We start from the raw sequence: 15,162 nt of genomic DNA, 5'->3' as shown, positions 1-15,162 counted from the left end.
GTCGTCCCTTCTGGATCTCCAGCTGGGTCCTTCTGATGACGGATGCCACCCCCTTCAGGGTCGGTGGACCAAGGAGGAGTCTCTCCTCCCGATAAACATTCTGGAACTGCGGGCGGTGTTCAATGCTCTGAACTTGGCCCAGGATTTAATACACAACAGAGCTGTTCAAGTACAATTGACAATGCCACCACGGTGGCCTACATAAATCATCAAGGCGACACTCGCAGCCACATGGCAATGATGGAAGTTTAAAGAGTTCTTCAGTGGGCAGAACGCCATCTGCCAGCCATATTGGCAGTGTTCATCCCGGGGGTCCTAAACTGGGAAGCGGACTCCCTCAGTCGTCAGGATGTACACGCCAGAGAGTGGAACCTCCACCCAGAAGTATTTCAACTCCTAGTGGACAAGTTGGGCCTCCCAGATGTGGACCTGATGGCGTCTTGACACAATCACAAGGTTCCGGTCTTCGGAGCAAGGACAAGGGATCCTCAAGCAGCGTTTGTGGACGCACTGGCAATTCTATGGAACTTTTGGCTGCCCTACGTGTTCCCTCCGGTGTCACTCTTGCCCAGAGTGTTAAGGAAATTCAAGCAAGAAGTAGGAATCCTACTTCTGATCGCTCCAGTGTGGCCCAGACTGCACTGGTTCTCAGACCTTCAGGGTCTATCGTTAGCGCTTCCTCTTCTGCTTCCACAATGACCAGACCTCCTCGTTCAGGGCCCTTGTGTCTACCAGGATCTGGCCCGGCTGGCTTTGACGGCGTGGCTCTCGAAGCTTCCGTCTTGAGGGCCAAAGGATTTTCTGAGGCGGTCATTCAAACTATGTTGAAGGCCCGGAAGGCTTCTGCTTGGATTTATCGTAGTGTCTGGAATTCTTACTTTGCTTGGTGCGCCGCTAACAATTATGACGCTTACAAGTTTAGTATGGCCAAACTTTTGGCCTTTCTACAACAGGGCCTTCGTTCGGCCTCCATCAAGGTTCATATTTCTGCCTTGTCGGTTTGGTTCCAGTGAAAAATTGCGACTTTACCTGATGTTCATACGTTCACTCAGGGTGCGTTGCGGATTCAACCTCCTTATGTCCCGCCTGTGACTCCTTGGTACTTGTCGGTGGTTCTGGAGGTGTTGCAAGAGTCTCTGTGTGAGCCTCTTGAATCTGCAGACCTTAAGTGGCTTTCTCCTAAGGTATTGTTTCTGCTGGCTATTGCCTCTGCTAGACGGGTGTCGGATCTGGGTGCCTTGTCTTGTAGGTCCCCATATCTGATTTTTCACCGTGACTGGGCAGTTCTTAGAACACGTCCCGGGTACTTACCTAAGGTGGTGTCTTCTTTCCACCTTAATCAGGAGATCGTGGTTCCGGCCTTTGCCTCTCCTGAATTGTCTTCCAAAGAGCGGTCTTTGGATATGGTACGGGCTCTACGTATCTATGTGAAGAGAACTGCATCCCTTCGGAAGTCTGATTCTCTCTTTGTACTGTTTGGTTTTCACAAACGTGGCTGGCCTGCTCACAAGCAGACCCTGGCCAGATGGATTAGAATGGTGATTGCACATGCTTATGTACAGGCTGGCCTTCCAGTTCCTGCTACTATCAAGGCCCATTCTACTCGGTCTGTTGGACCTTCTTGGGCGGTCCGCCGTGGTGCGACCCTTGAGCAATTGTGCAAGGCAGTTACGTGGTCCTCAGTGAACACGTTCATAAGGTTTTATGCCCTCGATACATCCGCCTCCCAGGATGCTTCCTTTGGACGCTGGGTTCTTGTACCCGCTACAGTGCGTCCCCTCCTATGAGGAACTGCTTTAGGACATCCCCCAATGTCATTCCCTGTGGAGCCCAGTGTACCCCGCAGCAGAAAATTAGATTTATGGTAAGAACTTACCATTGTTGAATCTCTTTCTGCGAGGTACACTGGGCTCCACAGGACGCCCACCCTGACGCACTCAGCTTCTTTGGGTTGGTATGGCATTAGCCGCTGACACTTTCTCCTGTCGAATGTGGTGTATGTGGCTACTAACGGTTGTCGTCTCTTTTACCTGCTACTGCATTGGACTGGTTAACAAAAACTGAGCTCCTGTGCATGGAGGCGGGGTTATAGAGGAGGCGGCGCTATGCATTCTGGGAACAATCGAAGCTTTTAGCCAGTTGGTGCCTCGGATCAAGATCCTACTCTACACCCCAATGTCATTCCCTGTGGAGCCCAGTGTACCTTGCAGAAAGAGATTTAACAACGGTAAGTTCTTACCATAAATCTCGTTATTCATCAGTGAAATATTGATAAATCTTGTCCTCTATTATATGATGAGTGTAAAATGAACAATAAAGGGCCCCATACACTACAACGATATGTCTGAGGCTGATGTCGGATGCGATTTCCCTTGAACTCTCCCGGGACCTGGGGTTTACTTCAGTACCATGGGTATAGACGGTTCTGCAGGAGCCATGGGCACTTTAAGACTTTTCAAGGGTGTGAACTGGCTCCTCCCTCTATGTCCCTCCTCCAGTCCTCAGTTTAGAAAATGTGCCCAGGCAGACTGGATGCACTCCAGGGGAGCTCTACTGAGTTTCTCTGAAAGACTTTAATGTTAGGTTTTTTATTTTCAGGGACTGCTGGCAACAGTCTCCCTGCTTCGTGGGACTTAGGGGGCAGAAGTAGGAACCAACTTCCTAAATAGTTCCATGGCTCTGCTTCTGGCTGACAGGACATTAGCTTCTGAAGGGTACTAAACGTTAGCTGCTGCTATGTGCTTATTCCCACAGCCCGCCGCCACCCCCTTTGCAGAGCCAGAAGTCAGAAGACAGGTGAGTGTAGAGAAGAAGACACAGGCACAGCAGGGTGCGGGGGGCGCCCTGGGCAGCATGAGACCTAATATAACTGGCTGAAAAGGGGACATAAGTTGCGGAGGCACAGTCCTACCCCCGCCAGTATAAAAATTATTATTGTAATCTATGAGGGGAAACGCGCCATTACGGGGGCTTCCTCCTCAGAAAGCCAGCACACTGCTCAGCGCCATTTTATCTCCTTGCAGACTGCAGAGAAGAACGCTGGTCCTCCTCCACTTCTGAAACAAGTATCAGGGTGCAAAACAGGGGGGGCACAGTGTAATTTGGTGCTATATTGTGTATTTAACATTATAAAAGCGCTACTGTTCTGTGGGCATTTTGTGTTGCACAGAAATCTTATCACTGGCGCTGGGTTGTGAACTGGCAAATCCTATCTGTGTCCTTCTGACAGATTTTACTGTGGGTCTGTCCCCTATAAGTCCCGGAGTGTCTGTGGTGTGGTTGTGCGCGTGTGTGACATGTCTGAGGCAGGGAGCTCTTCCCCTGAGGGAGCCATTTTAGGGACACAGTTGTAATGTGGTGGCGCTGCCGGCACACCAAGAGCCTGAATGGGTGAAAGAATTACGTGATAGTGTAAATCATGTAAATCATATCAGTAAGAGATTAGATAAGTCTGAGTCTCATGCAGAAAACTGGAGAAAATCAGTGGAAGATGTAATTTTTCATAGCTCTGCTTTGTCACCCACAGGGAATCTCTCTGGGTCACATAAGAGGCTATTTGCACAAATAGTACAAACGGATACCGACACGGACTCTGAATCCTGTGTCGACACTAGTGAGTCCAGGGAAATAGATCCTAAATTGGCAAAAAGCATTCAATACATGATTGTTGCTATAAAGGAGGTTTTAGAAGTTACGGAAGCCCCTCCTTTACCTCAGGAGAAGGCTTATTTTTATAAGGAAAATAAATTAAATGTAACTTTCCCTCCGTCTCACGAGCTTAAATACTCTCTTTGAGGGAAATTGGGCAAACCCTGAAAAGAAATTTCAAATTCCCTAAAGAATTCAGGTTGCTAATCCTTTCCCGGCAGAGGACAGGAGAAGATGGGAATCACCCCCCGTTCTAGACAGTGCCCTGTCACGTTTAACTAAAAAGGTGATTCGCCCTGCGCCTGGGACGGCTTCACTAAAGGAGCCGGCAGACCGCAAGTTAGAGACTATGTTAAAATCTATTTATGTGGCCAATGGTACGCTGATCAGCTCCACCATTGCTTGTGCGTGGGTGAGTAGGACTATCGAGAAATGGTCAGACAACTTGTCATCTGAAATTGACACGTTAGATAGAGATGAGATACTCCTAACTTTAGGTCATATTAAAGACGCTGCTGCGTACATGTTAGAAGCCATGAAAGATATTGGCCTTTTGGGTTCAAAAGCCGCTACTATGGCAGTCTCAGCTCGGAGGGCGTTGTGGATTCGCCAATGGAATGCTGACGCAGATTCCAGAAGAAATATGGAGGCTCTCCCATATAAAGGTGAGGCCTTGTTTGGAGATGGGCTGGATGCTTTGGTGTTTGCGGCTACCGCAGGTAAGTCGACATTCTTGCCTTATTCTCCTGCACCGACAAAAAAGACTCATCACTCTCAGATGCAGGCCTTTCGGCCCAACAAGTACAAAAAGGGTAAAGGTTCCCCTTTCTTTGTAGGTAGAGGGAGGGGAAGAGAAAAAAAGCCCACAGCGTCTCCAGGAACACAGGAGCAGAAATCAACCCCTGCTTCTGCCAAGTCTGCAGCATGACGCTGGGACTCCCATGCGGGAGTCCGCTTGGGTGTGAGCACGTCTGAAACTTTTCAGTCAGATCTGGGTTCAATCTGGCCTGGACCCATGGGTCTTGCAAGTAGTGTCCCATGGATACAAACTGGAATTTACAAGATGTCCCCCCATGCCGATTTTTCAAATCGACCTTACCAGCTTCTCTTCCAGACAGAGAAGTAGTAACAGCTGCAATTCAAAAATTATGTCTGGATCAGGTCATTGTCCTAGTACCCTTGTCAGAGCAGGGAGAAGGGTTTTATTCAAGCCTCTTTGTAGTTCCGAAGCCGGACGGCTCGGTCAGACCAATTTAAACCTGAAATCTCTGAATCTCTACCTGAAAAGACTCAAGTTCAAGATGGAATCTCTGAGAGCAGTGATTTCCAGTCTGGAGGAAGGGGACTTCTTGGTGTCAGTGGACATAAAAGATGCTTACTTGCATGTTCCCATTTATCCTCCTCATCAAGCTTATCTGAGATTCGCAGTACAGGATTGCCATTACCAGTTCCAGACGTTGCCGTTCGGACTCTCCACGGCACCGAGGGTATTCACCAAGGTGATGGCAGAAATGATGGTCCTCCGACAACAAGGAGTCAATATAATTCCTTACCTAGACGATCTCCTGATAAAAGCGAGATCCAGGGAACGGTTGGTACAGAGCATTGCACTCTCCCTGTCAGTACTCCAACAACACGGTTGGATTATGAATTTTTCGAAGTCGCAGTTGGAACCAACGACAAGATTGTTCTTTCTGGGGATGATACTGGACACGGAAGTACAGAGGGTATTTCTTCCTGTGGAAAAGGCTCTGGAAATCCAGAGAATGGTCAAACAGGTTTTGAAACCAAGAAGAGTGCCGATCCATCAATGCATTCGCTTGTTGGGAAAGATGGTAGCGGCCTACGAGGCCATACAGTTTGGCCGATTCCATGCCAGAGTATTCCAGTGCGACCTGTTGGACAAGTGGTCCGGATCCCATCTACACATGCACCAGAAGATAATCCTGTCATTCGAAGCCAGGATTTAGCTCCTGTGGTGGCTGCACAGTTCTCACCTATTAGAGGGACGCAGGTTTGGGATTCAAGACTGGGTCCTAGTAACCACGGATGCAAGTGTCCGAGGCTGGGGAGCAGTCACACAGGGAAAAAGCTTCCAAGGAAAATGGTCAATGCACATATGATGGTGAGCTGCTCAATCAGATTGTGATTTCACTCGGGTGCTAAAAGGGAGGGGTAATTCTGTGGAAGAAAAAAACTATTTGTGTTCCCTAGTGCACACTGAGTGAAAAATTATAATACTACATAATAATCAGATAATACGGAGATCTTAGTTGCGTATATCTGCAGATATAGGGTTAAGCCCCCAGGTCGACAAGGCTTCTCCGTCACTGGGGTTTCCTAATACTAGGTATGGGTCCGGGGTGCAGGACCCCATCACGTCGGCACAGGTCGGCTACACCAGGTCAGCACACAGGTGAAAATGAATAAGGGTTAATAAGAAGCACAGAAGTGCTATGTAACTGGTGTGATTAAAATAATACAAAAATATATACAAAGTGATAGGGAAAATCATAAGTGTTAATAAAGTGTTAGGGTGTGCCGACCTGAAGCCACCCAGCCATACCGACACAGGGGCCACCGCACCCCACACCCACCCCATAAATAATTACACATATGTCTGGGTCTAAATTCCCAGTGTAAGGCCACAGGAAAATGGTCAAGTCAGGAATCCTGTCTTCACATAAACGTTCTGGAATTGAGAGCCATTTACAACGGCCTTCTACAAGCAGGGCATCTTCTTCAAGATCAACCCGTGCAGATCCAGTCGGACAATGTAACAGCAGTCGCGTACATAAACCGTCAGGGAGGAACGAAAAGCAGAGAAGCAATGGCAGAGATGACAAAGATCCTCCTCTGGGCAGAAAGATATGCAAGATCTCTGTCGGCGATTTTCATCCCGGGAGTGGACAACTGGGAAACAGACTTCCTCAGCAGACACGATCTCCATCCAGGAGAGTGGGGCCTCCACCAAGAAGTCTTTGCAGAGTGACAGGTCTTTGGGGAGTTCCTCAAGTAGACATGATGGCATCTTGTCTCAACAAGAAGCTTCAGAGATATTGTTCCAGGTCGAGAGACCCTCAAGCAATAGCAGTGGATGCACTGGTGTCACAGTGGGTGTTTCGGTCGGTGTATGTCTTCCCTCCACTTCCACTGATACCAAAAGTTCTCAAGCTCATAAGAAGAACAAGGGTTCGAGCGATCCTCATTGTCTCAGACTGGCCAAGGAGGGCGTGGTATCCAGATCTTCAGGAGTTGCTCGTAGAAGATCCTCTGCCTCTTCCTCTGCGCGAGGACCTGCTGCTGCAGGGGCCGTGTGTGTATCAAGACTTACCGCGACTACGTTTGACGGCATGGCTGTTGAGCGCCGGATCCTAGCCCATAAGGGTATTCCCAAAGAAGTCATCCCCACTCTTATTCAGGCCAGGAAAGGAGTAAGGTCTAAACATTACCACCGTATTTGGAGAAAATGTGTGTCTTGGTGTGAATCCAAGAAGGCTCCTACGAAAGAGTTTCACTTGGGATGTTTTCTCCATTTCCTGCAGGCAGGTGTGAATGCGGGCCTGAGATTAGGTTCAATCAAGGTCCAGATTTCGGCCTTATCGGTTTTCTTTCAAAAACAATTGGCCTCTCTTCCAGAAGTTCAGACATTCTTGAAAGGGATGCTGCACAGCCAACCTCCTTTTGTGCCTCCGGTGGCACCATGGGACCTTAATGTAGTGTTGCAATTCCTTCAATCGGATTGGTTTGAACCTCTACAAGAGATAGAATTGAAGTTTCTCACTTGGAAAGTGGTCATGCTATTGGCCTTGGCTTCCGCAAGGAGGTTATCGGAGTTGGGGGCCTTGTCTCACAAGAGCCCTTACCTGATCTGAAGATAGGGCATAGTTGAGAACTCTCCAACAATTTCTTCCGAAGGTGGTTTCGTCTTTCCATATAAACCAGCCTATTGTTGTGCCAGTGGCTACTGACACCTTCGCTGCATCAATGTCTCTTGATGTGGTTAGGGCTTTGAAAATTTATGGTGCAAGAACAGCTAGGTTTCGGAAAACAGAGGCTCTGTTTATCCTGTATGCTCCCAACAAGATTGGGTGTCCTGCTTCTAAGCAGACCATTGCGCGCTGGATCAGAGGGATGATTCAGCACGCTCATTCCACGGCAGGATTGCTGATACCGAAGTCGGTAAATGCCCATTCTGCTAGGAAGGTGGGCTCATCCTGGGCGGCTGCCCAGGGGGTCTCGGCGCTACAACTTTGCCAAGCAGCTACTTGGGCAGGGGCAAACACGTTTGTAAAGTTTTACAAGTTTGACATCTTGGCCGATGAGGACCTCAAGTTTGGTCAATCGGTGCTGCAGGGTCATCCACACACTGCTGCCCGTACTGCAGCTTTGGTATAACCCCATGGTACTGAAGTGGACCCCAGCATCCTCTAGGACGCATGAGAAAATAGGATTTTAATACCTACCGGTAAATCCTTTTCTCCTAGTCCGTAGAGGATGCTGGGCACCCGACCCAGTGCGTACTTTACCTGCAGTTGTTAGTTTTGTAGTTACACGAGTGTGTGTTACGATTATTTTCAGCATGTTGCTGCAATTGTTCATACCCGTTGGTACGTGTTAAGTTGAATGCCATGTTGTGCGGCATGGTTGAGGTGTGAGCTGGTATGAAGCTCACCATTAGTTTAAAAGTAAATCCTTTCCTCAAAATGTCTGTCTCCCTGGGCACAGTACCTATACTGAGGTCTGGAGGAGGGGCATAGAGGGAGGAGCCAGTTCACACCCTTGAAAAGTCTTAAAGTGCCCATGGCTCCTGTGGAACAGTCTATACCCATGGTACTGAAGTGGACCCCAACATCCTCTACGGACTAGGAGAAAAGGATTTACCGGTAGGTATTAAAATCCTATTTTTCCATCCGATTCCATTCGATTCCGATAAATCAGTCATGCAGCACTAGCAATCTAGGGAATCCGATCCGACACTCACGGGACCTCGGATCGGATTGAAAACACATACGATTTGACACTTTTCATACGATGTATCGGCCCGAAAGGTCGGAATCGCATGAAATTGTGCAAAATCGTTGTAGTGTATGAGGCCCTTTAGTATCACTTTGTCTTTATTTTCTATAATTTAACCATTTCTGTCATGCAAATTACATGTTATATATTTTTTCAAGATATATTAATTTTAATACTTAAAACTAAGTTTGAAGTAATAGATCACATACTAGTTCATCTTATATAATAAAGTAAACCTATGTAAAATATATTACAAGTATGTAATAACTACAGGTTGAGTCTGTGATATCCACAATACTTGGGAATAGCAGCATGTAGGATATTTTTTTCAGTTGTCTGAATACCAACGGTTGGGGCCAGGGGGAGTCCGGCAGGTGGCAGCGGTTGTTGTAAAAGTCCAGCGGGTGTAGTGGTGTTGTGGGTTGGGAGGAGAGTTGGGTCTGGCTTGTGTTGCGGGGTCCAGCTGGGTGGAAGAGATCGGAATGGCTGCAAAGCCACGCCCACACCACCAGTCATTGGTCACTGACACTAGGTGATGTTATAATGTCACTGCTGCCTAAAATATTCCGATTTTCTGAATATTTAAGTTTTTCAGAATAGCGCTTATGGGAGACTCCACTTGTAATGCAATATGGTCATCAGGAATTGTTTCCGTTATCTTAAACATGTATTAAGACTTTCATTGTTTTTTTTTGGTTTTTTTTTATGAAAAACTACTTAAAGTAAATATGACCATAATTATACTATTTATGGAAAACAATTATTTTACTACAGTGATCTTATCGCCTGTACTCAGCAGATGCAGTCTGTTTATGGGCTAAACAAATCCTCTTGATATAAATCAGTTATATTGTCTAAGTGATGTCTTCAACTCCTAGCGAACTGATGAGTGTAAACTTAATCAGTGTTAGTTTAGTGGAAGAAAGTACTACCTACACATATGTAGTAACCTAATAGCACATGGACTAGACAGAAATGTATACATTATAATTTCTCATTTACTATACACAATATAAGGTGTACATATATGTTGTAAGTTTAATGGTAAATTATGCTGATTGGCTGCTAATGGAATCCTGTATAGACTAAAAAATAAATAAAAAGAGACGAAGAGGGCCTTGCTCGTGAAAGTAATCGTACGCGACGTGGCGAGTTTGAGAGGGTGTGTGTGTTGGTGGGGTTGTAACAAAGAGAAATAATGTGGGGAGAAGCAGGCTGGAAAATGGAGTTCATGAACAGGTGAGCTTTTAATGAGTGTTTAAAAGTTTACAAGTATTTGGAGACTATTAGGTGTGTGTAAAGGGCCCTACACACTTGACGACATTTTAGAAAGATATTGTTAAAAAATGAACAGTATATCGTTCATGACGTTCAGTCTGGAGGCATCGATGATGAACGATGTGCGTCCCCGCAGTCATTCATCGTTGGTCTATCATCGTTTATCATTGCAAGCCAATTTGGACGATGTAGATGTTTGCAATGTAAATCGTTCATATAAATCGTTCAGTGTATATGCAAAAAATCTTTGCTGAAAAATCGTTCATTGTTCATATCGTTCATCGTCCAAATCGCCTAGTGTGTAGGGCCCTGTAGTATATTTCTTAGGGGAGGAGCAGCACAGGGAAATTCTTAGCTGTGGGAGTATGATTTAGTTGTCACAGGTGAGTTGAGGCACCGGTCATTGGCAGAATGGGGAGGGTGGGCGGGATTGATTGAATTGTGGTCAGCAGTGAATATTGAGTTTGAATTATATCCCATAAGGAACTGGAACCCAGTGAAGAAACTGGCAGAACGAGGGATTAGGAGAGGAGTATAGGGATATAGGGAAAGTAAGCAGCAATAGCATCTGGTTTTTGTTTTACTAAGATCAAGTAAAATAAACCTACATGGAACACAGAACACCTTATTCCTTGGATTTGGGAGTAATAAAGTGGGGAATGAGGGTGGGTGCCTTTTATTTAATAAAATATTACAATATTTGGTGTGTGCATGTGACTTGTTTTCTTACAGGTGGACAACAGTTGCAAGTGGCCTTTAATGCCCAGGCATGCTGGCAATTTTGGTTCTCCAAGTGCCATCATACTTTGGTAGGCATACTGGAACTACATCTGTAAAGAAGAATATTATTGTAAATGTTTATTACACCGCATCTACCAGGACCAGGGGTACGGAGAAAAGCCTTGTAGGTTAAAATAATTTGGGGAATCCCTACTTCCCTAGTGATTCCAGCCCAGGGCTGTCCGACCTTGGACTGGTTGATGGGGACCCCACACTATGTTTCTCCCTGCTATACTGTAACCTGCCCTGATGGTTTCAGCCTTGTCTTGCTTAGTCAAAAAAAAAAGGGGGACCATACGCTGTTCTTTTTCACTTTTTGACCCAGAGCTTGTTAAGAAATAGGGAGAAGAGGATCCCCACACATTTCTTTTTTAAATCTTTTGCTTTTTATTTTATTTTTAACACTATACAAGCCTGCACAAATCTTTGGCATCAGTGCAGCGCTTGCCAACCCAGCTGTTAGAGGAGCTCATTTATTAGGGTGGGTTTGTGGCAGTGGCTCTAGGGTGTGTACACACGGTGAGATCCTTGCTATGCCCGATTTTTACTTGCGATTTCCCTTGAACTCCCCGGAGCCCAGATAGCACAGATTTTGACTAACTTTTCTTGAGATATGGACTATGTGTGCTTACGATTTTGGCTTATGTGAGATTTTGGCTTAGTAAATCTGGGGATTTTATTCTTTCAGTGTTAAAAACATTGTCATTCGATGTTCTATTCTTAAGTGTGGTTTTGTGACCGTTTTCTGTGGGATGCAGTCCTGCCAGGTAACTGTCGGCAATATAACCGCACCACTTAGCTCCTTGCCTTTGTAGGTCATAAATGTGAAAAATGTTTATTTTATTTTTATTGTCCATTGTAATATTCATATTCCAGGTTGATTGTGGTGATTCATATATACATATCTGACCATTTACTTTTGCTGTAGATTGCAGATAAAAGGGTATCCAGGAGCCATGCTGTACTGGAAGTTTTGGATGATAAGCTCCGCATTAAACCGGTAATTACTGATATTTCTTATTGGGTAACCAGGAAAAAAACGTCATAAGCAAAAGGTTCATCATATATCACAAATGGTAACCAGAAAAGAACGCACATGAAAGAAGTACACAGGAAAATTGCGCATAGAAAAAACCTCCACTGGTATAATGCAATTTCCCTGTGGGCTTTTTTCCGGGTGGTATTCAGTATGCCACCTGTTGGGATCCCGGCGCTCAGTATACCGGCGCCGGAATCCCGACACCCGGCGTACCGACAACTATTCTCCCTCTTGGGGGTCCACGACCCCCCTGGAGGGAGAATAAATAGCTTGGAACGTCACCGTGCCCGCAGCGAGACCGCGAGGGGCTCATTTGCGCTCGCCCCGCTGCCAGCATGCCGGTGGTCGGGATCCCGGCGCTGGTATGTTGGGCGCCAGGATCCCGATCGCCGGCCACTCATACTAGACCCCTTTTTTCCATGTGGGTTAATTTTTATAGAACTGTGAAAATAATGTTTACATTAACATTGGACAAAAACGATATGTATGAAAATAGCTCAAAATCTTTTTACCTATTAACACTTCAGAAAAATTCTCAACAGTTGTGGTTTCAACTGGTAAAAAGGCTAAAAAAGTGTTCTTCAGTTCTGTCATTATCATCCTCAAGACTTAAAAAATATATTTTTTTGTTTAATACAGTTTACAACTGAATACTGCTGTATTTGTCTCATTTTACAAGATTAGCATCACATATTCAATACTTACAAGTCCGTCACAATGACAGTACACCATAACAGTAATGCCAGTGGCTGTACGCGCCTGAACAGAACAACACTTGAATTGCTCTATCCGGGCACCATCTAGTGGCCGCCAGCGCGCAAAACATTTGATTCCCCCATAGAGGTGAGGAGCAGCGTTAGCCTATTATTATTATATAGGATTTGTAGTCAAAAATTTCATTCTGTGTAATTTCTTCAAATAGAGATCAATGACTTATTTGGCACATTTATTATGTATACGGAATTACATAACACTGTTGGGTTTTGTAGTAAGTAATAAAGAGAAAAATCTACAATACTGCGTAAGACGGAGCTTGCTTGCTTTTCCGCCCCGCGTGATCTTTTAAGTATATTGCGCCAATATTTTACGTGCTTACTGATTTTGGCGGTCAGTTGTAAAGTACTTAGGGTCAAACTGTTCTAGAGTTCACATGAACTTTTGCGATGCAGCTCATGCTTGTTGTCTCCCTGCTGTTTCGTACCCGTCCTATATAACTGGTTCGGAGTGCATTCTGTTGTCTGTTTATTCTTATTTTTTTAAACAGACAAAAAATGATGATGACAATGACTTTCGTATCTTAATCTTAAGATGATGACACTTGAAATAAACGCAGAAGACTGCAATTTGTGGCTTTTGCTTTACGCCAACATTCAGGCTGCAAAACTGTGCCCTACTCTAAAATGGGCCTATTACGTTTTCTCCTGTTTTCTTGATATTAGGACCTGTGTAGGCAATCCAGTTGCTGTACAGAAATAAAGTGCTCTCTGTACTGTTGATACGGCTGAACGTAAATACTGTGGTGTCTGTATGATGTGAACACTTTCCACGAATGTCTCCTGTGATGATGATGATGATGGGTTCTTAACATGTCATTTTTTTTTCTATGTATTTTCTGGGAAATAAAAGTAAATGGTACTTTGAGACTGATTATTTTGCTTTTGGCTTCATATCCATCTAGCTCATGTTAAATAAGCTTTGCGGATAGTGACATTACGCTCAGTGTTTTTAAAACCGCGTGTTCGCCCCCTTGTCTTCTGTGCTGATTGATACATACTGTAAGGTTATGAATGGTCAGTAAGTGGGAGCATTAGAGAACAGTACAGAGGATTTTGTTAAAAGGACAGGATTTTCGGCATATAGTGCCTGCTTTATTGTATAATTGTCACTGCATAGGCGTGTAATGTTCCAGTAACGGCAGAAAGAGATATCATACTGTTGATTAATTCAGTTATACAACAGATCTTAAATTATGTATACATGACTGTAAATGACTGTTATAATATATATAGTACCTGATGATAATCACCCACAAGATCAAAATGGACGCCAAGCTTCTGTTTCTATACACCCCTACTATAAATTTACGCCACCACTGGCTTATCTATAATGGGTGCAAAGCACACGGGACCTCACAGCACACGGTGTGCACTCTTTTAATTATACTCACTTCTCCGTCAGCCCGCCACTTGCTGCAGAGCTGCAAATATGACTCGGAAAATGTCTGCCGCGGCCATTTTCTGGTGATTCACACATGCTTAATAGAGATGTCCCCAGGAACACGGCACGAGCACCATGTTCCCGGAGACCTGCACATGCGCAGTAGTATCTGGCACATTGAACCGCCAGAGAGGAGGGTGTCCATTCGGAGCCAGCACACGGGCCCCCTCCTCTCTTAAGGCACCTCTGTACACCACCTGTATAAAATGTGGCCCTTAGCCTGCAGGCTAATGTTTTTATCTGCTGACAGAATGCTGGTGTGGCTTGTGGGCTCATGATATCTCTGAGGATTGAGGCTACACTGTCTCATGCCACAAATGCCTAGTAAATCGAAAGTCTCATGAATATTCAAGTAAAATAATATTGGCTAGTGCTACAGTCCTAATCTATTTGGTGTTTCGGTTGCTGCTATGGGGGTCATTCTGACCCGTTCGCATGCAGCGGTTCATCGCTGCGGACGGGTCGGAACTGTGCATGCGCGGCAGCCGCATTGCGCACGCGTGTCATTGCCGTCGCCAGGCAGCGGACAGAATAAAGAAGAAAGTGATCGCTAGCGCAATCGCAAGAAAATTGACAGCGGGGAGGTGTTCCGGGGTGTCTACTCACCATTTTCCGGCCGAGGAGATCCGAACGCAAGTGAGTCCAAGCGTTTGGAGGGCGGATGTCTGACGTGAAATCCAGGACCTTCATCGCTGGATCGATCACACAGGGTAAGTAACTGCAGGGCTAGTCTACTTCTGCACAAAACTTTTTTAGCATAGCAGGGTTGCACAAGCGATCGCAGCACTGCTAGGCTAAAATACACTTCCCCCCCATAGGCGGCGTCTAGTTGATCGCACGAGCAGCAAAAAGTTGCTACGCGGGATCAACTCGGAATGACCCCCCATATGCTGTCCTGTCCTAAATACTTGTATAATGTTCCTCGTGTAACAGATGTCAGTGGCTGATTTGCGTTGTGCTCTTAGGGGTATATGCAATTGCGGTCGAATTCCTGAAATTGGCGAAAAACTGGACTTTTTCGCCCTCAAAAAAAAATCGACAATGCAATTCAGTACTTTCCGTCAAAAAAAAGGACTTTCAAAATTCGACTTTTTGAAATTCGACATTTGTCAAATTCGACTTTTCTGCAATGGTACAAATGCGGCAATTCGACAAAAGTATATTCAATTGAAGTTATGAAA

At 45.4% G+C, this 15,162-nt stretch overlaps 1 protein-coding gene across 3 annotated transcripts in view; it reads left to right on the top strand.

The window, feature by feature from the left end:
• Nucleotides 1-15,162, top strand: part of APLF (aprataxin and PNKP like factor) — a 390,356-nt gene that overhangs the window by 16,399 nt on the left and 358,795 nt on the right. For 2 of the 3 annotated variants that reach the window (XM_063918497.1, XM_063918499.1), the window contains exon 2: nucleotides 11,654-11,725. The exons of the other annotated variant lie outside the window; for it this stretch is intronic. In XM_063918497.1, coding sequence (XP_063774567.1) covers nucleotides 11,654-11,725 — 72 coding nt within the window. The remainder of the gene's footprint in view (nucleotides 1-11,653; nucleotides 11,726-15,162) is intronic. 3 annotated transcript variants of the gene reach the window in all.

This window comes from Pseudophryne corroboree, chromosome 4 (assembly GCF_028390025.1).
Source record: "Pseudophryne corroboree isolate aPseCor3 chromosome 4, aPseCor3.hap2, whole genome shotgun sequence".
Taxonomy (NCBI): domain Eukaryota; kingdom Metazoa; phylum Chordata; class Amphibia; order Anura; family Myobatrachidae; genus Pseudophryne; species Pseudophryne corroboree.
This window is presented reverse-complemented; position numbering and strand designations above follow the sequence as displayed.